We start from the raw sequence: 27,044 nt of genomic DNA, 5'->3' as shown, positions 1-27,044 counted from the left end.
TCTATTTCTAGTCCCTTAAAATTGTCGTCAATAGTATTTTAATATTTTATGTTTATGGATGTTTTGCCTGCATGCATGTCTGTGTATGATGTTTGTGCAGTGTCTGCAGAGGCCAGAAGACAGCATTGGATCCTCTGGAATTGAAGTAATAAACTGTTGTGAGCTACCATACAGATGCTTGAAATAGAACCCAGGTACTCTCAAGAGCAGTCAGTGCCCTAAACTGATGAGCCATCTCTCCAGCCCTGAGAAAACTATTCTTGAGGACGAAAGTGCTATTTATAAAATTTGGCAATCCTTATGCACATCTAAATATATTCTAAACATGAACAATGCCACATTATGAGAATAAAAATTTTAATGATGGAAAACATATGTTCACCACTAAATACTGTAGAAGTGACCTTCATTCGTTCACATTGTATTAAGGTGTGCCTCTGTATATCCAATTATTAATTGCTGAACCCCCAGTGAGCTAAATGCTAACAGACTGTCACTGCTATTGAGGAATCTCCTGTCTCAATGCTGTGTACAAATTACTCCCCAGTTATCTCTGACTGGTTAACAAGGAAGCTGAAGAATCTATGACTGGGCAAAAGAGACAGTAGGTGGGATTTCCATTCCCAGTCTGAGGAGTTAGGGAAGAAGTTTCAGGGCCATGAGAATTAATGGGTCATGAGGAGTCACCATGAAGACAAAAGACAGAGCAGGAGCTGCCAGAGCTAGACAAGATGGCAAGTAGTATGGGGTACATGGCTGGGAAGCAGCCAGGGTAGTATAGACAGACAGATCAATATCTACCTAGCTTAGTGCTCTAAGGGTTATTAATAAATGTAAATGAGCCTCTGTCTCATTATTTGGGAGCTAGAGTGTGTATAGAAAAAAAACTTTAATTCAACAAAATACATATATATAAACCACTGGAGATAGGGGCTGGAAAGATGGCTCAGTGGTTAAGAGTACTGGCTGCTCTACCACAGGTCCCAGGTTCAATTCCCAGCACCAACACAGAAGCTGACAACTGTCTGTGACTCCAGCTCTAGAAGATCTGATGCCTTCACATAGACATATATCTAGGCAAAACACCAATGCACATGAAACAAAAATAAATAATTTTAAAAATCACTGGAGATATCACAAGCAATTTACTTGAATTTAAGTATATACTTCTTTGCCACTCAAATTAATCACCTAACTGGAATGAACACAGAGACTTCTTCATTAGCCATCTGACTCAGGAGATCAGTTGTGTGCTTATTCTGTGCTACCAAGATCATTAATACACCTATTTTAACAACAATGTTCCAATTTATTAGCAAATGAAAAGTTAAAGGTCAGTTTCTTTGCACAGTGGTGCATGCATGTAATCCTAGCACTTGGGGTCAGCTGCGGGAATCGCCACAAATTCAAGAACAGCTGGTTTACATAGCTGAGTTCCGGAATGTCCAAGGCTACAAAGTTAGACTGTGTCTCAATAAATAAACAAGTAAGTTTCTAAGTCAGCATATATTTTCATAATTTTGCTTTTCCATTACCAAATATACACACATCTGTGTACACATTCTCAATACAGGGCTCCTAAGTGCTTCAGTCTCTCCCTTTTAAGAGACACTGATGTTACAGCAGTCACGCAGCTCCTACCTCTGAGAGCCCTTTATGTCCTCTGGGGAGGAACCGACTTTAGGTTTGGTTAGGCTATCTTACAGATGCCTTCCCTTTTTTTTTTTTTTTTCAATTTTTGCTGAGAATCTAACTAAGATCTCAACACTAAGTTCTTTATCACTCCCAGCTTCATCAATAAATCTTGTACTTGCTTACTAATTGCCATATTTCATCTTAATTGCTTCGTACATTTAATATTTATAAAGTTGAATTTTTTATTTTTAAATCTCCGTAAGGGAAAATATACAACAAAAATTCATAGATTTAAATTCCATTCATTTAGACTCAATGAGCTCAGATGACGCTTGATCAGAATTTACTTTTACAGTTTTTCAATGCTAATAAACTTATTTTTATGTAATTTTTTATTTATTACAATTTATTCACTTTGTATCACAGCTGTAGCCCCACCCTTGTCCCCTCCCAATTCCTCCTTCCTTCTCCTCCCAAGCCACTTCCCCAGTCCACTGATAATGGAGGACCTCCTCCCCTTAAATCAGACCCTAGCCTATCAGGTCTCATCAGGAGTGGTTTTCATAGTCTTCCTCTGTGGCCTGTTAAGGCTGCTCTCCCCTCAGGGGGAGGTGATCAAAGAGCCAGCCACTGAATTCATGTCAGAGACAGCCAGTTTCCTTTACTAGGGAACTCACTTGGACACTGAGCTGCCATGGGCTACGTCTGAGCAGGGATTCTAGGTTCTCTCCATGAATGGTCCTTGGTTGGAGTATCAGTCTCAGAAAAGACCCATAGGCTCAGGTTTTTTGGTTCTGTTGCTCTCTTTGTAGAGCTCCAGACCCTTCCAGGTCTTTCCGTCTCCCCCTTTCATAACATTCCTTGCACTCTGCCTAAAGTTTGGCTATGAGTCTCAGCATCTGCTTTAATATCCTGCTGGGTAGAGACTTTCAGAGGCCCTCTGTGGTAGGCTCCTGTCTTGTTCCTTGTTTTCACCTTTTTCCAACGTCTATCCCATTTGCCATTCTGAATGAAGATTAAGCATCTTAAGGGTCCTGATAGTACTACCTCAAGATCCAGGTATACCACTCATAGGCATATATCCAAAAGATGCTTAAGTATATACAAGGACATTTGCTCAACCATATTTGTTGCAGCTTTATTCACAATAGCCAGAAGCTGGAAACAACCCAGATGTCCCTCAATTGAGGAATGGATACAGAAATTGTGGCACTTTCACACAATGGAATACTACTCAACAATTAAAAACAAGGAAATTATGAAATTTGCAGGCAGATGGTTACAAAAGATCATTCTGAGTGAGGTATCTCAGAAGCAGAAAGACATACAAGGTATTCACTCACTTATAAGTGGATATTAGACATATAATATAGGATGATCATACTAAAATCTGTATTTTTTTTACATTTTGAACAAAATAAAAATGACTACTCTTAGGCCAGGCACGGTGGCAGCATCTGTAATCCCAGCACTCAGCACTCAGGAGTCAGAGGCAGGCAGATCTCTGTGAGTTTGAGGCCAGCTTGGTCTACAGAATAAGTCCAGGACAGTTAAATCTACATGTAGAAACACTGTCTCAAAACAACAACAACAAAAAAAGACTATTCTTATTCAAAATTCCAAGAGAGTCTCAGTAAGTATTTAATAGTCTTCAGAAACAAAACAAAACAAAATAGAGGGCTAGACATATGGCTAAGTGGTACAGAACTTGCCTAGTATATTTTATGAGGCTTTTCTTTGCATAGAAATGCAAAGAAAAGGGGGAAAAAAGTTTTCCAAAAAGACTGGCGGCCAGGCTTGATGATACATGCCTTTAATCCCAGTACTCTGAAGGAAGACAAGCAGATCACTAAGTTCAAAGCTAGCCTGATCTACATAACTACATAGTTAGCTTCAGGCCACCCATGGCTACATAGTGAGACCCTGTCTCAAAAAACAAAACAACAAAAACCCTAGAATACACAATTTAAATATATTTAAATGAAATTGATGTCCTTCAATTTTCATTAAAGTGGTTTCTTTAGGATCCAAAGATCCTTGTATTTTAAAGAATGACAAGCAATTCTAAGTTACCTTATGTATTAACTAATAAATTATAGAGCTGGTAGTATACTTCAGTGGTAGAGCCCCTGCCTGGCCTGCATGAAGCTGTGGGTTTAATCCCTAGCACTGCAAATACATACGCACGCACATATACACTCATGCACCCCACAATGCATATATACCACTAATGTACATTATTACTGATGACCACCTTCCCCCAAATTAATCAGGATTACTGTGAACTCACTCTGTAGACTAGGCTGGCGTGGAACTCTAGGATTAAAGGCATGTGCCATTACTGCCTGATTATGGTTCTTACATTGAAGGTTTATATTGAACTTGCTTCTCATTTACTTGATATTTCTCATTTACTTACTGTTTGTGGTGGTTTGAATAAGAATGGCCCCTATGGACTAGTGTGTTTGAATGTTTGGTCCATAGGGCATAACACTATTAGAAATATGGCCTTGTTGGATTAAGTGTCACTGTTGGGGCAGGCTCTGAGGTTAAGCCATGCCAAGTGTGGCTCACAGTCTCCTACTGCTTGTGGATGAAGATGTAGAATTCTCAGCTCCTTTTCCGCTGCCATGCTTCCGGCCATGACGATAATGGACTAAACCTCTGAACCTGTAAGTTAGCCCTAATTGAATGCTGTGCTTTATAAGAGTTGCCATGGTCATGGTGTCTCTTCACAGCAATAGAATCCCTAAATAAGACACTAATGTATAGTCACTATAATATTTAAGTCCATGTATGAAGCCAGTTACAAAAAGACAATATCTGTTTTACTATACATGTCATGCTACCAATCAATAGGTTATATGTTTACACAATGTTCTTAAAATGTAATAAAGTCCTGACCTAGTGCCATACATCTATAATCCCAACATTCAGGACACTGGGGCAGGAAGAGAAATATGAAAGGTTGTCTGAACTCCACTGCAAAGTGCTATAATACCAAGAAAAAAAAAAGCAGCAACAACAAAACATCCACACATATTTTAAAAGAATAAGTATTTTAAAATATTCTGAAATATTTCTTCTACTGTAAAAACAAAACTTAACTTTAGAGTGAGCTATATTTATATTTCCTTGACACTAATGATGAAATACACACCCTTAGTAAAACATACTAGTCCATTAAAACTCAGTAACATTAAAAACATTAAAAACATGTAGACATGATGACACAAGCTGGGTGAGTGGCACATGCCTGTAATCGCAGCATTCAGGAGGTTACGGAAGGAGAATTACTATACAATGAGCTGGAGGCCAGGATGTGGTAGAAATCATGCCTCATAACATGTACACATAAGTGTTATGTAAACAAATTCTATCAGCTACTAGCCCCAAACAACTACTGATGTAAAAGCAGTGCTCTTAAGGTTTTTCTAAATAAATTAACTAAAAAGAAACACTCACAAATGTTAAGCTCAGTTGTTATTTTTTGTTTACCATCTCCCAGGTTTTAAAACCTCACTAACTTGTATCTATATACTACTGGCAAAGTTCATCACAGCTGATTTGCTTTCTGACACTGGGATATTTATCTCATCTAGCTAACTAAAAAGATAAATGGGGGTAGGGGTCTGCAGAGATAGGGGTGAGGAACACCTGCTGCTCTTAGAGAGGAATTGGATTCCGTTTCCACATCGACGTGGTAGTTCAGGGAATTTGCTGCCCTCTTTTGGCATCCTCAAGTACCATAGGCATGCACATAGTGTACACATATACATTCATGCAAACACACATACATGTTGAGAAATTTTAATTCAAAACATAGCTGTTCTGGCAAGAGATCACATCCAAACACCTTCTAGGTCTGTGTGATTTGACTGGAATATAAACATGCTTTTAATCTAGGAAACAGAAGCAAGCAGATCTGATTTCAAGGCCAGCCTGGTATACAGCAAGTTTCAGGTAAAGAAAAGCTTAGGTCTAGGCATGGTTGTACATGCCTTTAACCCCAAACAAGGAAAGTAAAGTTAGTTTGTAGAAGGAAGCACCCATGTTTGAAAGGGATGTTTAACTGAGTGGCAGAAAAAGTGATGAATCAGAGAAAGATTTGACAGAATAGGATACACCCAACTTTCATGAGAACAGACAGGAAAGGGAAGCCACTTAAGGGAGCAACACAGAGAACAGGAGACAGGATACAGTTTTACCAGGACAGTAATAGAGAGACAGGTTGCAGAGGGAGAATTCAGGTGAAGACTGGACAAGCCAGAGAATAAGAGATCAGAGCAGATTGCTGGAGTTAGTTTGAGGCCAAGCAGAGCAATTCAGCGACCGAGAGAAAAACCATATTGAATAAGTCAGCTGGGTGAGTTGAATCAGCCTGCCAGATTTGAGAAAGAAAAGAAAGGATGAATTTATTAAGCAGTAAGTCTCAAAGGTTGAAAACATTGTAGACATAGGTAACATTGTACAGAGGCTAGAAGCTTCCAGGACTAGACCTAGGTTAGCAGCCCGAGGCATTAATCCTCCAAGATGACAATTACATCAGGTGAATAAAAATTCCTTTTACACATACACATAAAAATGAACATATTTTTCATTGTGAGGCTAGCCTTTAATGGCTGAGCCATCTGGGAACTAGAAAAGATCATCCTGAGTGAGGTATCCCAGAAGCAGAAAGGCATACATGGCATATACTCACTTATAAGTGGATATTAGACATATAATATAGGATAAACATACTGTACATATAAATCTGTACATCTAAAGAAGCTAAGCAAGAAGAAGGACCCTGGGTAAGATGCTCAATCCTCATTCAGAAAGGCAAGTGGGAAAGATATCAGAAGAGGGTAAAAACTAGGAACAAGACAGGAGCCTACCACAGAGGGCCTCTGAAAGACTTTATCCAGCAGGGTATTAAAGCAGATGCTGAGACTCATACCCAAACTTTGGGCAAAGTGCAGGGAATCTTATGAAAGTAGGGGGAGATAGAAAGACCTGGACCCCTCCACAAGGAGAGCAACAGAACCAAAAAAATCTGAGCCTATGGGTCTTTTCTGAGACTGATACTCCAACCAAGGACTATTCATGGAGATAACCTAGAACCCCTGCACAGATGTAGCCCATGGCAACTCAGTGTCCAAGTGGGTGCCCTAGTAATGGGAGCAGGGGCTGTCTCTGACATGAACTCAGTGGCTGGCTCTTTGATCACCTCCCCGGTGGGGGTTGAAGGCAGTGTTACCAGGCCACAGAGAAAGACAATGAAGCCAGTCCTGATGAGACCTGATAGGCTAGGGTCAGGGAGAAGGACCTCCCCTATCAATGGACTGGGGAAGAAACATGGGAGAAGTAGAGGGAGAGAGGGTAGGATTGGGAGGGCATGAGGGAGGAGTCTACAGCTGGGAGGGTATGAGGGAGGAGTCTATAGCTGGGATACAAAGTGAATAAATTGTAACAAACAAATAAATAAATTAATAATAATAATAATAATAATAAATACAGAAAAAAACACACAAAATAAACATATTTTAAGAATATATGGTATGTTAATCATCCAAACAGTATACTGCTCTTGCTATACATACTAATCTTGTAGGGAAAACAAAAAAAAAATTTTTATAAACAAAAGACATAACTCACAATACTGATATGATCAGTTTTAATCTATAACTGAAACAGTATGTTATAGCTCAATTTTAGGGGTAATAGTTTTGTGATTTTTTATTATTAATATTTGTTTTTTAAATATTATTATTATTATTTGTTTTTTAAGACAGGTTTTTGTGTAGCCATGGTTGTCCTAGAACTCACTATGTAGGCCAGGCTGGCTTCCAAGTCAAGAGATCCAATTCCCTCTGCCTCCCAAGTGCTGGGATTAAAGGAGCACACCACTACACCTGGGTTTTTATTATTTTTAACTATGTATGTGTGTTTATAAGAAGTGCAGGAGCCACAGAGGCTAGAGGTGACAAGTAGTTTGTGAGCTACCTAATGTGGGTCCTGGGAATCGAACTCTGGTCCTCTGGAAGAACAGTCTACGTTCTTAAAGGCTGAACATTCTCTCTGGCCCCTGTGGTTTTGAGACAGGTCTCACCATATAGTGTAGGCTGGCCTCTAATTTGTAGCAGTCCACTGCTTCTGCAGTGGTTACAGATGTGTATCACTGTTCTGAGTGTTGAGTTATTTTTAGATACATAAGAAAAAGTCAATGAGTCTTTAAAGAGAATAACTTAGTTTTGTTATGCTGTGGCTAGACCCTAAGGTCTTGGAAATGCTAGGTAAGAACTCTTCCACTAAGCCACATCCTCAACTGACATTTTGGTGCCTATAAGCTCCTAGTATATTCCATGTTAAATATCTTTTCACTGTTTCTCACTGCCCTTTTTTCCTCAAGGTGTTCCGTGTCTGTTTAAACAAAACACTATCACTGGTGTAAGTAACAGCTCTGTCAATTTTTAACTTGTTCTTTCATAGACTACAGAATTTCCATTATTACAATCAAGCAAAATCAAGTGTTCAAATATTTCTTCAACTATACAAATATAAAACCTATTTTATGCCAATTTATAGATAAAAGTTGTTCAGTATTTGGCAATAGGGAAAGTAATGATATGGCCCAGTAAGAAAAGCTTTACCCTTCCACTGTGTGGTCACACAGCAGTGAAATGCACACGCCCCATTTCCTGCCGTGAACTATTCTACACTGTCATTCCCCCCTCCCCCCGCCCACGGCCATTTCCTACCACTAAAGGCAAGAGTTAAAGGCATTCTCCAAAGAACAATAATTTGAAAACCAGGTTAACCACTATAAAAACTTCAAAATGAAGGAGACAGCAGGTTAAAAATATAAACAACACTCCAGTGTCCAGATTGGAATAAGCCATCAGATATGTAAGTCACACTAATATGGCCAATGTTGTCGTTAGCATTTGGGTACTCAGTAAAAATCAAAACAATCTAAACCATCTTGTTTCTGCATGGCCTTATTCCTCAGCAAGGAAGATACATTCAAACAATTCAAGATGAGGGGTAGGGAGAAAAGAAGCGAAAATTATATATGAACTTCTCTTTTTTTATGGGTAACTATATGTGAACTTCTATGACAGGAAAAAAACATAGGGTAAAAAGGAAAAGAGAAACTATGTCAGCTTAGATAAGCTGCAAAGCCTTTCTGTACATGGTTCTGTTATCATCAGGTAAACACTAAGCATGCACAATATTTAGAAGGCAGACGCAAATTAAGAGACATTCACTGAAGACTCAGGGTTAAATGTAGGAAGGGAGGTAGTGAGATGGCTCAGTGGGTAGTGTTTGCCACTAAGCCTGACAACCTGAGTTCAATCCGTGGAACCTCACATTGTGGAGAGAACCAACTCCTGCAAGCTGTACTGACTTTCACATAGGTGCCACAGCATGCACCCCAGACACACTAAATAAATAGAGAAAAAAAATGTAATTTAAAGTCGTTTGACAGAGTGAGAGCAATACACCCTCACTCTCCTTGCTGACCTAGAAATCAGCCCTTCTTCCCAACTAGGTAGCAGAGGCCTCAGCCTCCATCAGACTCTTAACTGTGAACACAGACTCAGTCTCTTTTCAGAGGTGACAGCGCTCCATAAATTTCCCACCAACTTTATTCCACAGTCCTGCTCTGGTAGCAGGATGTGGGCAGGGCTGACTTCCTGGACTTCTTTGGAAGCCCTGAGTTGTTCAACCTACAAGTGTGCTACTTAGCAGGTGAACCTAATTCCCCAATGCCCTCTTTTACCTTTACTTCACTTGTTGCTATTCCAAATGCCGTATGCATAACACTGGAGGATTCTGCTTTCCTAACTGAGCCCTTACTGGTACAGTTATTGAGACCAAATTTGGTCTTACCTCTTACCCAGAGGTAAGAGAATCATAATGACAAAAATCTGGAATTAATTCTCCAATTTGACCACATTAATGGTGAAGGAGATACTGATAGCTCATCCTACAGAAGTAACAGTTTCCCTACATCCTCCTCTACAGTCACCTACAGCACTGCACTTCACAAACTTAGCACTTCTGAAAAATCAATCTAGTCTGATCCTATGGGAAGCTGAAATAAAAGGCAGACTGAATTTAGAAAATTACAGGATCTCAGAATCCTATATTCTGCACTTTTGTACTCTCTGTCTCTCAATACATCAAAACTCCTTAAAAATTGTACTAGGTTAAATGTCCCCCAAAATACCACATTCTGGTTACTAAAACCTGTACCGGTTTTGTTCCTTGGAGAGGGTTATGGAAAGAGTACCCTTTCTATGTTCAAATGCAGGTGAAATTAAGAATCTTGAAGCTGGGACTAATGGTACAAGCCTATAACCACACTACCTGGGAAGTGGACAGAGGAGGGTCAGAAAGTGTTCAAGGTCTTCTATGCTATGGAGTGAACTGGAGGCCAGCCTGGGTTACATGAGACCCTGTCTCAAAAAACAAGCAAAAGATAAAGAAATCAACAACATGGAGATTTCCAAGAGGGCCAAATGTGCACACCTATACCCCAGCATTTGACAGAAGAGGCAGGAGCTTAGGTTCAAGGCCAGCCTGGTCTATGTAGCTAATTTCAGGCCTCCCGGAGCTTTGTAGTGAGACCTCAACTCATGAAAGAGGGGACATATAAGAAAACATGAAGATCTGGAGTAAAACACAATAAAAAATACTGTATCTTTTTGTTTTGTTTTTGTTTTTTGAGACAGGGTTTCTCTGTGTAGCTGTCTGTCCTGGAACTAGCTCTAGAGACCAGGTCGGCCCCAATCAAGCAGAGATCCACTTGCCTCTGTTTCACAGCGATCGGATTAAAGGTGTGTGCCACCACTGCCCAACTACTGTGCCTTCTTCTTAAATGTTTAAAAATATATTATTCTACACAGAATAACACCTACAATGTTTATAGTACCCACCAAATACTCAGTATTGTACTCTTTTTCTTTCACAGTTAAGAGACTGAGAGAAAAATGTCCAACAAAATGATTTTAGGTGACAAAGGCTGCTTCATTCTTTCCCTACAAGCCCAAGGTCAGGGAAACCCAACAGAGCAGTCTGAAGAGAAAGCACTAGAAGAAATGGAAGGCGTCAGTAAAGTGCAAGGCCTGCTACTAGCAGTGCCCTCTGCTGTGCTATGAATCTAACAAGGCCCCAGACACAGAAGACAGCCGAACCCAAGAAAACAGTTCTCTCTTACACTTTTTCTTTGAAATTTGCTGAGAATAACTTTCAAGAGTAGCACCCTTTCAAATGTATACAAATAACCATGTACAACGATAGACATGTTAAGGAAATTATCCCCTGGTTTACATAAGATTACATTATATACCTTGTATATACAATTCATATTTGTTAATATACCTCAATAAAACAAAAAGCATTTTTAGATGAAGAAAATAACTGGGAACAGTGATACATGCCTATAATTTCACTTACTCAGGAAACTGAGGCAGGACGTTTGAAAGGTCAAGGACAGAATGTACATGATCTTGGGATGGGATAAGAGGAGAAATTTGAAGGTGCTAGTCTTCAGAATTGGGAGTCTTACAGGCACAAGCCAAGAAATGCAGGTGGCCACCAGCAACTGGGAAGAGGGAATACATACTTGCCTACAACTACTAGAGGGAGTAAAGCCCTGATGACATTGATTTTTGGATTTCTTGCTTTTGGTAAGAGAATGAGCTGTTGTCTTAGGTTAACAAACTGTGGTGTTAATTTTTACACCACAAAAAAAAAAAAACTAATGTAGGGATTTAAACCTGCTATATTTAAAAAGCAAATAAACTTTTCTCTATATCTAATTAGGAAGAAAGTGCTTAATGTTAGGAAAGAAAGCTGGCAAGAATTAAGCTTGGCTATGTGTGTGTGCACTACAGTTTAATTGTAAAGTATGTGTTTACCATGCAAAAGGTGCTGGGATTGATTATGTATCACGAAAATGCATATATACATGCATGCAGATGTACAGAAGTAAATTTCAGTACTTAAAAAGAACTGGTCAGGCCAGGGTATTCATACACCCATGCCTTTAATCCGATCACTCAGGACACAGGGGCAGAAGGATCTCTTTGAGTTTGAGGACAGCCTACTCTACATTAGCAACGTTCACAACAGCCAAGACTGAGAGACCCAGCCTGAAAAACAAACACAACAAAAATCAGAAAACAAACAAATCCACACACACACAAAAAAGTAGAGGGATGGGGAAGAAAAGGCAGAGGCGGAAGGACCTCTGTGAATCTGACACCTACCTGATCTACATATGGAGTTCCAGGACAGCCAGAACTAAAAAAGACCCTGCCTCAAAACATAAAATAAAATAAAGTATCAATCAGTTATCAGAAAAATTGGGACATAAATTAATTCCTTACATATAATACTTGTTCAATAAATGCTTTATAAAAATATAGACTCCGTAATGAAATAAAAACATCATATAAATGAAAAATTACTTCAACCTCTTGTGGAAACCTCAAAGCCCATTCAGTTCCTTCACAAAAGTATTCATTTCCACAGGATCAGAGGGACTTTGCTAATGTTACAAAGTGATTCTTTACTATTTATTCTAGATTTTTTTAGCTATACTAGAGATAGGAGCCTGAGCCTCACTATGCTAGGCAAGCACCTTAACACCGAGCTATACCAATACACTATCCTTTTTACTGCCACTATCACAGGCTTTTCTTTTTTTATTTATTTTATGTGTATGAGTGTTCTATCTACATTTACATCTGCCAGAAGAAGGAATCAGTTGTGAGCCACCATGTGGTTGCTGGGAATTGAACTCATGACCTTTAGAAGAGCAGACAGTGCTCTTAACCAATGAGCCATCTCTCCAGCCCTTTACTGCCACTATCAAAACATAAGAGTGTAGTGCCACCTCCCCCACCACAACCATACTCTTCTAGTCTCAGACGTTTAGATATTGTGCTTATTCAAGTCCTTCACACTGCCTGCTGACCGATGTGGACAGGCTCATGCTCTTCCAACCCTAACTTACTCTCCACACTGCAGGTATCTTAGGAATATATACATTTAATCACATCCTTTTCTCGTTTGTAAAGTTAAGCTGACACCTTATCAAACAGAGGACACACAGCTGCTCATAATCTGGCCTTAGCCTAAATTTCCTGTCATAAACCACTGCCTATCTCAAATCATTCGTTGTTTTATGTATGTATTTTTGAACGAGTATTTGTCTCTTTTAAAAACTCCTTCCTACAGGGCTCAGAAAACTTCACTAAAAGAGGACAGTATGCTGGTCAGTGGTGGTTGCAAACCTTTAGTCTCAGCATTTGGGAGGCAAAGGCACATGGATCTCTATGAGTTCAAGGTCAGTCTGGTCTACAGATTGAGTTCTAGGACAGACAGGGCTACAAAGAGAAACCCTGTCTTGAGAGAGGAAGAAAAAGAAAACAAACAAACAAAACAGAGAGATGATAGTATTCTGAGCCCTGGGAGTGTTTTTCTGTCCCCACTCCCTGGCCAGTTCTGGGCCTTGCTGCATGCCAGGCACATGTGCTGCCATTCAACTACCCCTGCCATACTCTAGCGACTTAGCTCCTCCCCCTACTTTGTAAGAGTGCTCACGAATTTATCAGAGGGACATTAGGGCACTGACTTTTGAAGCTAGAATGTTAATCAGCTTCTCTAGTTCTCTGCCAGGAACTGTTTATCAACCACACAGATGATATCATTTCAAATGAAAACAAACCACCCCTAGCCCCCAAAAAAGATAGATAAGTGACTGAAACACACAAAAAAAGGTAAGAGACTGTGCATCCTAGGTTAGGCAACATGGCAGAGATTTTCTTCTTTTCAGTGTTGTACTCCCTTTATTGCCTCACCAGCAACATCTGTCACATTAGGCATTTGCTCTGTGTTGCATTAACAAAAGGCTGCATAAAATCCTTAGTATTTAAATCCTCTGGAAGAATGATCTCTTTGTGAAGTCATTCCCAGGAACTCTAGAGCTTTCAGGGGTTAGGGTGGTACAGCTTTGACAAGTCTTTCCGTATATCAGTCAGACAAGGGAGAAAACTGGTTCTCAATGTGTTCTAATAAGTACAATTTTATAAGTTAAGTAAGAAACTTGAACATCTCTAATATGCCCTGTTTCTTGCTAGTCATCACACACAGATTATCTCATATAAATATAACCTGAAAAGAAGATATCACTTCTTTTCCAGATTAAGCTTCTGGGGCTGGAGAGGGGCTCAGTGACTAAGACACTGGCTGCTCTTCCAAGGGACCCAATTCCAATTCCTAGATGTTGGGTTTCATCTGGAGCTGCTATGTGTTCAAGTATTGATTGCTTGCCCCCCAGGATTCTTGTTGTCCTACGGGCAGATTCTCACCTAGTCACGCTGACATTGTATGACCGTATGATTGGATAATGTAAGTTGCTGGCAGCCTACAGTTGGACAGAGAGAGAAGTGGGAGGCGGGACTTCCTGGGAGAGTGAAAGAAACTGTGGGAAGCAAACAGGAAAGAGACAGGAGCCGGCCTGGAAGGTATACCAGCAATAAGACTGGATGGGACTAAGTGGTCTGGTTAAGTTAGATGAGCTAGTTGAGAGCCTGCCCAACTAAGGCCTAAGCTTTGAAATACTAAAAGGTTTTGGTGTCTTTATTTTTATGGAGGAAGGGCCACCAGGATCTTACAACAATACTCTGGGTCTTCCATGACAGCTCATATCTGTCAGTCACTCTGGTTGCAAGTGATCCAATGCCCTCTTCTGGCCTCTGAGGGCACTGTATGTATGCTTGTGCTGCACAGACATAACATGCAGGCAAAACACTCAGCCACATAAAACGCTAAAATAATAACAACAACTAAGTTCCAGGGGATCTGATGTCCTTTTCTGGCCTCTGCATACAAGTGATACAGATGTACATTTAGGCAAAACACCCATACGCATAAAATACAAATGCCCACTGAGACATTTCGCTGGCTCCAGAAAAAATACCCAACTTTTAAGGAGGAGAAAACAAAACTCAGAGTAGGTATAAAGTTATATGAGAATCTTTCTTTGTGGAGTGAACTTGTTTCTTAGCATTTCATCTAATGTAACCTAAAGCTTCAACTTTGGATTAACTCTAATTTCTATCATGCTGCCCAACCTAGGATACACAGTTGCATAACTTAATCATTCTGTTGTTATTGGAATGGTTTCATTTAAGATGGTACCTTCAATGTAGTTTATAAACAGTTTTAGGCAGACAACTAGAGAAGCTGGTTAACCTTCTAGCGTCAAAAGTCATTGCCAAAAATAAATGTCAACAACAAAACATATCTTTAAAGATGACTAAAAATATAATACAGGGCTGGAAAGCTGGCCCCAGGATTACGAGCATTGTGCTCTTGTAGAGGACCAGAGTTCAACTCCTAGCACTGGGGTATGAAAAACGTGAAACTCCAGTTCCAGAGACTCCAGAACCACCTTCTGGCCTCTTGAATGCACTGCATGCATGTGTTACACATACATATAGGCAGGCAAAATACACAGAAAATAAATGTTAAAAGATCTTTCAAAAATTAAAATAAATTTGAATGCATACATATATAAACACGATAGGCGTAGTGGCACAAGACTGTAGTGTTAAAGAGACCCAACCCTACACCCATCCCCAACAAGTCTCAGCAAAACAAAAAAGGAGAGAGAGAGAAAGAACACACATCACAGCACTATACTTTTTCAGTCATGGAGACAATTAGGCTAAATAGATTTAACATACACTTGCTGGTTTTTAAATTGAAAATCTAATATTAAGCATCGATTCACACTGACCTAAACTTAAAATTATTTAACCTCAAATAGGAACTCCAAATTTTTCAAGAAAAGAAGTTACTGAATCATAATCCTCATTAGCCCTAGTTGCTGAATCATAAAATAAGGCTTTTAACTGAGAAATTGTTTCCAATGATTCTAAAACCTTGCCACATTCATTCGGGATATTAAATTCCTCAAAAGGCACATGCTTGAGTACATATTATATCCATTTCAAACTCAAGTGATATAGAACTGAGGGCAAATTATTCGACCCGTGTGATCTTCAATAGTCATCTAAAAAAAGGAACCTATAATAATTGTCCTACTTGAGGCTATTCTGGGGTACTTATTAAACTCCAGGCCAGCCTGGAGGTCTATGATATGAAACCCTATCTCAAAGTAAACAAACAAATAAAACATAAATATAAAAATCCTATGGTTATCTAAAAACATACAATATGTTGGATAAAGTAACTTTTTAAAAAGAATGAAAGGATTACATTAATTTGAGCCATGGATAGGTTTAAATTTTGAAGGGTTTTTAATGTCTGCCTAAATTATTTAAAATTTATTCTTGGTTAGGGCAAAGCACTTACCTAGCATTCAATATGCCCTATGTTCCACCCCCAGAACCATTAAAAATCTCCGGCTTTAAAAAAGCGATTACAAAGAACTGAAGTCACAAAAACATGCCAACAGCTCAGTGATATAATGCTCCATCAATATTCCCACGGGGTTCATTCCACGGGTTTCTCCTCCCCCCCCCCACCTCCCTAAGCACAGAAGATAGGAAGAGAAGAGAGGGCGCCTGTGACTGTGCTTGCTATCAGGACAGGAGTAGTTGAAAGGCAGCCCGACTAAAAGCGGCGAGTTCGGTTTGGAAGTTATTGGTATAGTGCATCAGGAAGGGGCCAGAAAGAAACAGAAGACTCGGTAGAAAAAAAATTTAAAGGAAGGAAAGTTAGTTATAAATGTAAACGTAGAAGCCATTCTTCGAAAGGAAACAACTTTTGAGTCAGTAGCAATAGAATTAAGCCGTGAGAAACAACCAAACGTCATCTGTAAGTATCAAAGCAAGTGCCTATACTCAACTCTGATGCCATATTCAAATATTGCATTTAAGAGAATAAAGGACACGCTTCTCAAAAGGAAGTTTAAGTGCCTTGCTACAGTAAGGCCCATTACTATACTTAATATCCCTTAATTCATTTGAACTAGCAGAAACTTTAATTGGCTTAAATAAAAATATTCACTGAACTCCTCCACTCTTCAATACTCAGAACCCCCGCACCACTCGCCACACACACACTCTCTGATGGGCACCTCGCATGGTCTCAGACACCCATCGCCTTTGGTCTAGCCTTACCACGGGCACCCTCTCCATCTCTTGAAGTCCCTGCAGCTTCTTGAGCGAGCACACAGTCCTTTTCCCGGCAGACCTATCCCTACTCCAGAGTTCCAGGATGGGCGGGAGCCCCAGGGAAGACCACGGGAAGACTGGCCGCCAGCCTGGCCCCCTGGGCACTCGGCCCGCCAGTCTGGAACTTGCAGGCAAACTGTCTGCCACACCCCTCCCCTCAGGACCTTTTCCTTCTCCACCCAGAACCTTCAAGCACGTCCGGGCCGGAGGGACAAGGCGCCCATTCATCTGCTCCCTCTGAACGTGAGCTGCAGCCCTCCCCTGCAGTCTGGGTGGCCCAAGCATCCAGTACCTCAAACCGCCCCACGCCAGCCCAGCCCACAGTCTCCGGCCTCGGCGCCCGCCGCTCCCCGCCAGCGCACTCCGCTCACCCGCCGTGCGGCTCGACCAGCTATCCGCACCGAAGCTCCGGGCTCCGAGACGCCCGGCGCCCCAGGCTGCCGAGCCCGTCGGCTCCGCCGCGCCCGCTGACCCGCAGCGCCGCCGGCTCCAGCCGTTCCGGTCGCCCGGACCGCCTCGATGCGGCCCAGGCGTTTCCGGGTTCCCGCGGTCCCGTCCGCCAAAGACTCCGGCTTCCGCCTCGGCCCCGGCAAACGCCGTTCCTTGTTCGGCTCCGTCGGACCCAGCTTCGCGCTTGCGGGCCGCGTCTTTGAGGTGATAGCACAGGGGCTGCTGCTTGAGCAGCTCCCGTGACGGCCTCACGGTTGCGGGACAGTGATAAGAAGGGTGTTTCTGCCGGACACTCCAGCAGCACAGTGGCAGGATAACCCGTAACTTAAGGAAGGGCAAAGTCCTTTGGGCCAAAGAACCCTGATAGAAAACCGGGAGGCGGATCTTGGCTCCTGAAAATGACCAGCAATGAGTTGAAAACGAGATTATCCCTGGTGCAGGTTACCAACCCTAGTCTAGGAGCCAACTTTTTCCGTTGGAAATGACCGCTGCCCCCACCGTGACAGACCTGGAGAGTCTCGGGTATCCAAAATAGGCTTAGTGTCATTAAACAGGGGAAAGGTAAAGAGAGAGATACCGCGGTATAGGAGAGCGATTTACCTCTTCCTGTCTGCGAGGATCTCATACATACTACGTTTTAAAGCCTTCTAAAATATTTCGCAAATCTTCCAACCACTGTAGCCAATGCTAGCGGGAGACATGCTGAAAGGTAATATTTTGGGTTTGGGTTGTTCGTCCGATACAGCTGATTCATTCCTTCCCCGTTAACACTCTGCTCCTAGAATTCAGCTTATGCCTCTTCGTGTTGTGAATGATTAAAACCATGCCTTAGGGAAGCAAAGTTAGGAAACAACAAAGAAAAATAAAATCAGATGATTCTTAGCACAGGATGCCTCACTTTAAAGCTTGTTTGTAATCTAGTCTTCAGAAAACTTCCGGATCATAGAATATAAAGTAGATCTTGATATTTGCTGAGGTCTGAATCTAAAATGTCCCCCATCTGCCCATATATGGTACCCCCCATCATATGGTAAAGATTTGGTTGCTAGCTAATGGGCTTTTGAGTTGGGGAAGTGAGTAGATAAGTGAAGGCTCTGCCCTAGACCACTGATATATTAAACTTTTGAAGGTATTATTGTGAGACGGTGTAAATTGTGGAACAGGCCTATTTGTAAGTGGGTCACGGGCTTTTAAGGGTGTGTCTTACCCTGGCCTCTCCTCTGGCTTTCTGTGCAGCCTGTATGGTTCTTTGTACATAACTGCCCCACGACATAAATCACAACCAGAGGCCCAGAAGCAACGAAACCACGTGACCATGAACCAAGACCTCTGAAACCATGAAGCCATGTAAATTCTTCTTCCTAAGTTTTTTGGTCAGGCATTTTTGTCAAAGCAGCGAAGAAAGTAACTAATACAATGCTTACTTTAAAAAAACAAAACAAAAAAAGGGGGGGTCATAATCCCACATTGTGGCTCAGGCTGGCTAGGCTAGCCTTGAAGGCCTCAATCCTTTTGGCAACCATTCTGTCTCAGCCTTTCTGTGCCGAGCAATTACATCTGCTTTCTTTCCTTTACCTTTCTCTTCCCCACTCCCACCTCCCAAAATTATTGGAAATTGAACCCAAGCTGTTGTACCTCATGTACTTTTCCACTGAGCCCTTTCTCCATTAAAGAAAGAGAGAGAGAGAGAGAGAGAGAGAGAGGGAGGGAGGGAGGGAAGGAAGGAAGGAAGGAAGGAAGGAAGGAAGGAAGGAAGGAAGGAAGGAAGGAAAAAAGAAAGAAGGAAAGAAAGAAAGAAGGAAGGAAGGAAGGAAGGAAGGAAAGAAAGAAAGAAAGAAAGAAAGAAAGAAAGAAAGAAAGAAAGAAAGAAAGAAAGAAAGAAGGAAACTTAAAATGCCTAATACATGATAATTACAGCTTGGCACTATTCTGAGGTGTATTTTTTTGGGGGGGGACCCGCTCATGTGTCTACAGATACCCAGAAAATAATTGGTAGCCTAAATGTGTGATTGTAAAGGAAAAGGAAGATTTACAATATATTAGCGAGAAAAATATACCTTACAACATAAATTATTTTCTGTTGTTATTTTATTATGGTTTTGAGACAAGGTCTCCTTATTTAGCCCAGGCTGCCCTGAAACTTTCTATATAGCCCAGGCTGGCTACAAACTTATAATTCATCTTGGTCTTGGCCTCTTGAGTGCAGAAATCACAGGAGATACCACCATGTAAAGTGTCACAAAACATAGGTTGGAGAAAGGGACGTTTTTTTCAGGAAATTTTAAAATGAGTTTTTAAAGATAGAGAAGTAGAAGCATTTATAATAATGAAGTAGTGATGTGCTTTGCTGTCTTGGAGGACAGAGAACTGAAAAATAACCTAAAACTGTGAAAACAGAGGGTCAGTTTGCAACACTCTTAAGGTAAGGTGTGAAGTAAAGACATGAGAGTTGTGTGGTATAGAAATGCAACTGAAGTCCTAGCTGCTTGAGAAGCTGAGGCGGGGGATAACTTAGGAGGTAATCTGGGCAACTTAGTGAAATTCTCTCTTGCTTTTTAAATTTGCTTTAAAGATGTGGGAGAGGACAAGGCTAAATGAAAAAATGCCCTAGGTTCAATCACCAGGACTGAACAAAAAGAAAAGAAATATGATATCATAGGAGGCCAAAAATCTGTTTAAATTTTCATCTCTTCTTGCTTTAACTTTGGTAGTTTGGATAAATCCAGAAATTCGTCCATCTCACTTAGCTTTTCCAACTAAATGGAGTATTTTTTTTAAGTATGCCCTTATAATATTTTGAATTTCTTTCATCTTTGTTATGATGTTTCTGTTGTGATGTGCTCCTTCCCGATTCTGTTAATTGGGCACATTTGTTTCTTTCCAATTAAAAAAAATAACAATACTTTTCACTGACCTTTCCTGACTTCACAATTTATGCTCCAGTACATAACCTGCTTCCTTGTATACAGAATGCTTGACCAGGACCATATCTCTCTTTGGTTCTTCACTAACTTTAAATTATTCTCTATTCAGTCATTGTTTTTATAGTTGGCCATTCACCAGCTCAGATACCATCATCCTCAAACTTGAAGCATTTTTTTTGTTCCCTTTCTCCTAAGGGCCCTTTCACTGGCCCCATTGACATCTCAAATCATCCTGTGTATATCTACATAATTTCACTTCCTTGTTCGGTTTTATATTCCTTGAGGTCAGTGCTTTCCTAATTATTTTTTTATTTCCAGCCTCTTGGCAAAGTACCTACCACATAAAAATTGTATGGTAGGCACAGTAGCACACACCTGTAGTCCCACAACCATCCTGGCATGAGTGAAGATATTCTAAAGAGACACTTGTGCTCCTCCCTTTATCTATCAGACTCCTCAAACAACAGTTCCTAAGATATTGTAATTTCCACAGGAATCTCAAACTGGGAGAAGGAAGACAATGAAGCCTGGGGTCAGCCAGAGAAGAACTTATCTCCAGAAAGGAGATTTCACACAGTCCAAACAACTTGTCAAAACACCTTGCAGGAGACACTTAAGCCAAGAGAATGATAGATCAGTGATGGGAGTGGCCATACCTTGACCAGAACTACTTATTTATATATGTTTCTTGCCTTCTGTTTAAACTTAAATTTCATGTTAGACCCTGACGACTTTGGGGGTATCCACTGGACCTCTTCCCTTGTTCTTCTCCCTGATGTGGTTACACTGAATAAAACCTTGCAGGGCATTACGGCACATGCCTGTAATCCCAGTACGCAGGAGGCAGAGGCAGGCAGATCTCTCAGTTTGAGGCTACCCTGTCTACAGAGAGCCAGGGCTACCCAGAGAAACCCTGTCTCAATCTATATACATATATATATATATATGTATATACGTGTATATAAATATGTATGTATATATTGTCTGTTTAACTGACCTAATGAGGACTTGATAGGAGTTCTAGGGTCCAGGCTCTGAACCTCTTAACAACTTCGTTAATGATTCCCGCACTTGTGGGGCTACAGCAGGAATATTCTTGTGAAATCAAGACCATCCTGGGCTACAGAGTGAGTTGCAAAGGGCTGTGCTATTGGGTGAGACCCTGTCTGAAACGACCAGAAACTGAGTTTGTATTTCCTGAACTGAGAGGAACAGAACTGAACTGGTAGGAGACAAAGTCTACCAGAGCAAGTGTTAGCACAAGTCTGGACATAAAGACGCTCGAGTGCATAGTCAAGCCTGAAGCTCTTCTGACAACAAGGATCCTATCACCCTTAAGTGGTTTGCTCATCATCTCCTTTATTTTTAGCTCTCACAGCAGCCTGATAAAGTGAGCATCAGGGCTTGGCATTGCACAGAAAGTGAAACTGGAGCTTACACACACAAAATAATTTTACAGTCCTATATACACTAAAGAGATAGGATGGGATTTGAATCCTTATTTGTCCCAAGAAACCCATCCTTTTTTTTTTTTTTTTTTTTATGCTAAGAATCAAACCCAGGCCTCCTGCATGCTGTCAAGCAAGTGCCCTCCCACTGAGCTAGAGCCCAACACCCCTATGTGTAAGAAAATTACATATAACTATTTGAAATGGGGCAGGAGAGAAATGAGCACAGAAAAAAGATGAGATGGCAGAAGCAAAAGTAGTGACAGAGGTGAGAAGTGTTAGTGAATTGTGCGGAAGATCACAGGTGAAGACAGAGAAAACAGCAGTCGGTACACTATGCAAGGGACTGATTTATCATCTGATCTTTTGTATGTGTGTGTGCTTCTGTGTGTGTATGTGTATTTTGCCTACATGTTTGTCTGTTCATGGCATATATGCAATGCTCAACGAGGCCAGAAGACAGTCTCAGATTCAGAGAGTGGGATAGCAGACACTTATGAGCTGCTGGGAACTGAACCTGGGACCTCTGGAAGAGCAGCCAGTGCTCTTAACCAGCTCCCTATCATCTAACTGGAGAGCAAAATTTCACAACATTTAAGACACAATGATAACAAGAAATCAGTTTAAAGGTAGCTAGGGCCAAACAAATTATTTCTGGAGTATTTGTTTAGAAATGCCAGAAAAAAAAATAGATGATCTGCTTATATTTAATTTTCAAATAAACAAGAATTGTTTGGTTATACAATAATTGGGATATACTTGTACTAAAAAATTCATTATCAGAAATTCTAATTTAAGTTGGCCATAAAGCCAACCTGAAGACTTGCTACATACTGAGTTTAGGCCAGCCTGAGCTACATGAAACCATGTCTCAAAAAACAAAAATATGGCTTGGGCATGATGGTACAGTTCCTTTTTCAGACATATAGATACCGTCCAAAAACTTTCTGATATCCTTGTTTTTAACTGTTGTGGCTTGCTGAATCAAAGCCGCTGAATTTGAGACAAGTTCAATATCATTTCCTTCAAGGATTAATTCATCCTTCTGGGCTTGAGAGACAGAACAAGCAACACCTGTCCTCATTCGAACCCTGCGGATGTATTTTTCACCCAAGAAATTTCAGATTTCAACCAAAGACCCATTCTCCTGGATAACAACGTTGATGGGGAAGTGAGCATACACAGACCTCATCTTGTAGCGGAAGCCCAGTGTAACACCCTTGATCATGTTCTGAACATGTCTGCAGATGGTTCTGACAGTGGCCAGTTCCTTTCTGCTACCCCACCGTTTGTCAACCCGGAGCCTCTTCTTTTTCTTTCCAAGAAGACTCAGCTCTACATTGATGTGATTGAAGTCCCTCCGGAGGGTTCCCCTGGGGCCCTTCCCAATGACTGTGCGCCCCTTCAGAGTGATGTCGACATTCTGGGATGTCGACCGTCTGATGGCTGAGACTGGTCTTCATTCTCGCAGTAGATGGGGCAAAGAGAGAACGCTCTTCGTCCCCTTCCAGTCTTTCTATCTCCCTCTTCTTGCATAACATTCCCTGCACTCTGCCTAAAGTTTGGCTATGAGTCTCAGCATCTGATTTAATACCCTGCTGGGTAGAGTCTTTCAGAGGCCCTCTGTGGTAGAGATACTGTCCTTTCCCTCTTTTTTTCTCCCTTTTCTGATGTCCATCCCATTTGCCTTTCTGAATGAGGATTGATCATCTTACCCAGGGTCCTCCTTTTTGTTTAGCTTCTTTAAGTGTATAGATTTTAGTATGATTATCCTATATTATATGTCTAATATCCACTTATAAGTGAGTATATACCCTGTGTGTCTTTCTGCTTCTGGGATACCTCACTCAGAATGATCTTTTAGAGTTCCTGCCATTTGCCTGCAAATTTCATGATTTCCTTGTTTTTAATTGCTGAGTAGTATTCCATTGTATAAATGTATCACAATTTCTGTATCCGTTCCTCAACTGAGGGACATCAGGGTTGTTTCCAGCTTCTGGCTATTACAAATAAAGCTGCTACAAACATGGTTGAGCAAATGTCCTTTTTGTATACTTGAGCCTTTTTTGGATATATGCCTAGTAGTGGTATACCTGGATTTTGAGGAAGCAGTATTCCTAATTGTATGAGAAAGCACCAAATTGACTTCCAAAGTGGTTGTACCAGTTTACATTCCCACCAGCAATGGAGGAGGGTTCCCCTTTCTCCACATCCTCTCCAGCATGTGTTGTCACTTGAGTTTTTTATCTTAGCCATTCTGATGGGTGTAAGGTGAAATCTCAGGATCGTTTTGATCTGCATTTCCCTGATGAGTAAGGATGTTGAGCATTTCTTTAAGTGTTTCTCTGTCGTTCAATATTCCTTTATTGATAATTCTCTGTTTAGCTTTGTATCCCATTTTTTAATTGGATTACTTGATTTGTTGCTATTTAACTTCTTAAGTTTTTTATATATTCTAGACAATTGGCCTTCTGTCAGATATAGGGTTGGTGAAGATCCTTGCCCAATCCGTAGGTTGTCATTGTGTTCTGACGACAGTGTCCTTTGCTTTATAGAAGCTTTTCAGTTTCATGAGGTCCCATTTATTGATTGTTGATCTAAGAGCCTGTGCCACTGGCGTTCTGTTCAGGAAGTTGTCTACTGTGCCAATGAGCTCAAGGCTCTTCCCCACTTTTTCTTCTAAGAGGTTTAGTGTGTCTGGTTTTATGTTGAGGTCTTTGATCCACTTGGACTTTAGTTTTGTGCAGGTTGATAAGTATGGATCTATTTCTATTTTCTACATGTAGATATCCAGTTAGACCAGCACCATTTGTTGAAGATGCTATCTTTTTTCCATTGTATGGTTTTGGCATCTTTGTTAAAAATCAGGTGTCCATAAGTGTGAAGATTTATTTCAGGGTCTTCTATTTGATTCCATTGATCCACCATTCTGTTTCTATGCCAGTAGCACGCAGTTTTTATTACTATTGCTCTATAGTACAGCTTGAGACCAGGGGTGGAGATACCTCCAGAAGATCTTTTATTGTAGAGGATTGTTTTAGCAATTCTGGGTTTCTTGTTATTCCAGATGAAGTTGAGAATTATTCTTTTAAGGTCTGTAAAGAATTGTGTTGGTAATTTGTTGGGAATTGCATTGAATCTGTAGATTGTCTTTGGTAAAATGCCACTTTTACTCTGTTAATCCTGCCAAGCCATGAGCATGGGAGATCTTTGTATTTTCTAATATCTTCTTCTATTTCTTTGTTCAGAGACTGGAAGTTTTTTTCATACAAGTCTTTGATTTGCTTGGTTAGAGTTACACCAAGGTACTTTATGTCCTTTGTGGCTATTGTGAAGGGTGTTATTTCCCTCATTTCTTTCTCAGCCCATTTGTCTTCTGTATAAGCCACTTTGCTGAAGTTGTTTATCAGCTGTAGGAGTTCCCTAGTAGAATTTTTGGAGTCACTCATTTATACCATCATATCATCTGCAAATAGTGATATTTTGACTTCTTTCTTTCCAAACTGAATCCCCTTGATCGCCTTTATTTGTTTTATTGATGGCATATATCTTTTATCCCAGTACTTACTCAAAAGAAAAAAGTCTGTGGATCTGGTGAGTTCTAAACTAGCCTGGTGTATGTAGAGTTCTAGGCCAGCCAGAACTAGCCACTGAGATACTGTCTCAATACAAAATTAAATAAATAGCCATGCAGGGCTTCAGTCCCAGCACTGTAGAGGTAGAGGCAGGTGGATCTCTGTGAGTTTGAGGTCAGCCTGATCTACAGGGTGAGTTCCAGAACAACCAGAGCTACACACAGAAACCTTGTCTTGAAAAACCAAAATAAATTAAAAAAAAAAAACTTTAAAACTACATATATATATGAAAACGCCATATAAAACTCACCACTTTGTACACTTGCTTTAAAAAATTTAATATCCTCATTTAATTGGCCAAGTAAACCATTGGCGCATTCTTTAGTGCAGGATCTAAGTCCAGATCAAATAACAGTTGTATAGTTGACACTGCAAGCTTTATGTACACAAAGAATTCAGTCTTTTCAGGCATAGCCACTGCTGGCGCCTTATAGATCTTAATGACTTGAAAACACAGTAGGAGGAAAAGAGAGGAGAGCACTGTGATGGCATCTACCTGTTAAAGGATCTTTAGTCAAAATAAATTATTGAAAGAAGGTAGGGGGAGAGAAAGAGAGAGAACACAATTCAGTGCTTAGAGAATTAGGCCACAGATGGCCAGGCATCACTTTACCACATATTTTGTCCCTATACTATTATAATTCTTAAAGCTCTTGAATAGAAATTACAGAGCAAGAAAAACTAGTTTTGTCTTTTTTTTTTTTTCATTTCAAGGTGCCAAGTGAGTTGAACCTGGATTGTTCTGGATAGTTTTTCAAGGTAAAGAACCAGTTCCTGAGGAAAGCTTCAGAGAGCTGAGCTATTGTCTTCTGGCCCACTGGTTTTCTTTAAAGGAATTTTAATTAGGTCACCTGCATATCAACACACAACAGGTAGTCATGGGGGCCTTCAACCTTCCAGTGGGCTCAGTTGACATTTTGAAATGAGTCTGCTTCTTATTTCTTCCTTTGCCAGAGAGGCTTCCCCGGTGGCTTCTGCTTGTTTGGGTCCCGCTATCCTTGAAGCTGCTCTTCTCGGTTTTTGTATTACCATACAGAAGTTCCAAGGGGCATCTCCTGAAAGAAGGTCATTTGGGGGTGGGGGGGCACATCTTCAGAACCTGAGGACCACAGGGCTGGTTGACTCTGACCAAAACTTCGGGTACCACCTGATACATACTCTAAAGTACTTTGGGAGTCAAGAAAACATTTTTTTTTTTTTAAATATCAGAGTCAAAATCAAACACAGATAAAAAACTAGGAAAATTTAAAGCATTTCCCTTTATGTAGATTTCCCTCCACAAAGTGTCCACCAGCGTGGCCAGCACTGAGGGACAGGTGCAATAAACTTGTTCTGTTAAAGCTTGTCGGGGGCTTCTTAAGCCTCTGAACAGGCTGTGAACCTTGACTCTGGCCAGGCTGCTCTTCAGTTCAGCTAATGCTAAAATACACTTGCAGATGAAGTTCTTTTGCCAACTCCATTATGCTGTTTGGCAAATATTCCCACTGGACCCTTGGCTTTCTTCTGAATGACTGGGGCTGCTGCTAATGCGCAGGGGCTGAAGAGATCTCGATTGAAACTTGTCACCACCAAGCAAAGACTTCAGAGATGAGACACCAGAAGGAAGTGGGAGGAAACTGATTTCAGAGTGCAAGTGCATACTTCCTGGACGGCATCTTCCAGAGAGTAGCTTTTTCTAGGATTTCTGGGCAGAATTTCCCAGGAAAAGGGACTGTTTGTGAGTTAGTGGGGGTAAATTAGGACATTTCA

At 40.8% G+C, this 27,044-nt stretch overlaps 1 protein-coding gene and 1 pseudogene across 3 annotated transcripts in view; both read right to left on the bottom strand.

Annotated features, from left to right (window-relative positions):
- The window catches only part of Slc35a3 (solute carrier family 35 member A3), a 42,906-nt gene extending 25,565 nt beyond the window's left edge, over positions 1 to 17,341 (bottom strand). Inside the window, exons 1-2 of one of the 3 annotated variants that reach the window (XM_060392835.1) lie at positions 17,210 to 17,306; positions 11,898 to 11,943 (exon numbers count right to left, since the gene is read on the bottom strand). Coding sequence is in view for 1 of the 3 variants with exons in the window: in XM_060392834.1 (XP_060248817.1) it covers positions 16,785 to 16,802 (18 nt within the window). In the remaining 2 variants the exon portion in view is untranslated. Of the gene's footprint in view, positions 1 to 11,897; positions 11,944 to 16,784; positions 16,902 to 17,209 lie in introns of those variants that run through there. The other 2 variants (XM_021642706.2, XM_060392834.1) reach the window with 2 other exon arrangements.
- Positions 17,342 to 22,571: 5,230 nt separating this feature from the next.
- Positions 22,572 to 23,156, bottom strand: LOC132657056 (large ribosomal subunit protein uL6-like; annotated as a pseudogene).
- Between the last annotated feature and the right edge of the window lie 3,888 nt (positions 23,157 to 27,044).

The sequence above is a fragment of the Meriones unguiculatus genome, chromosome 10 (genome assembly GCF_030254825.1).
Source record: "Meriones unguiculatus strain TT.TT164.6M chromosome 10, Bangor_MerUng_6.1, whole genome shotgun sequence".
Classification (NCBI taxonomy): domain Eukaryota; kingdom Metazoa; phylum Chordata; class Mammalia; order Rodentia; family Muridae; genus Meriones; species Meriones unguiculatus.
The sequence above is the reverse complement of the archived record's forward strand: the minus strand, read 5'-3'. Positions and strand labels throughout refer to the sequence as shown.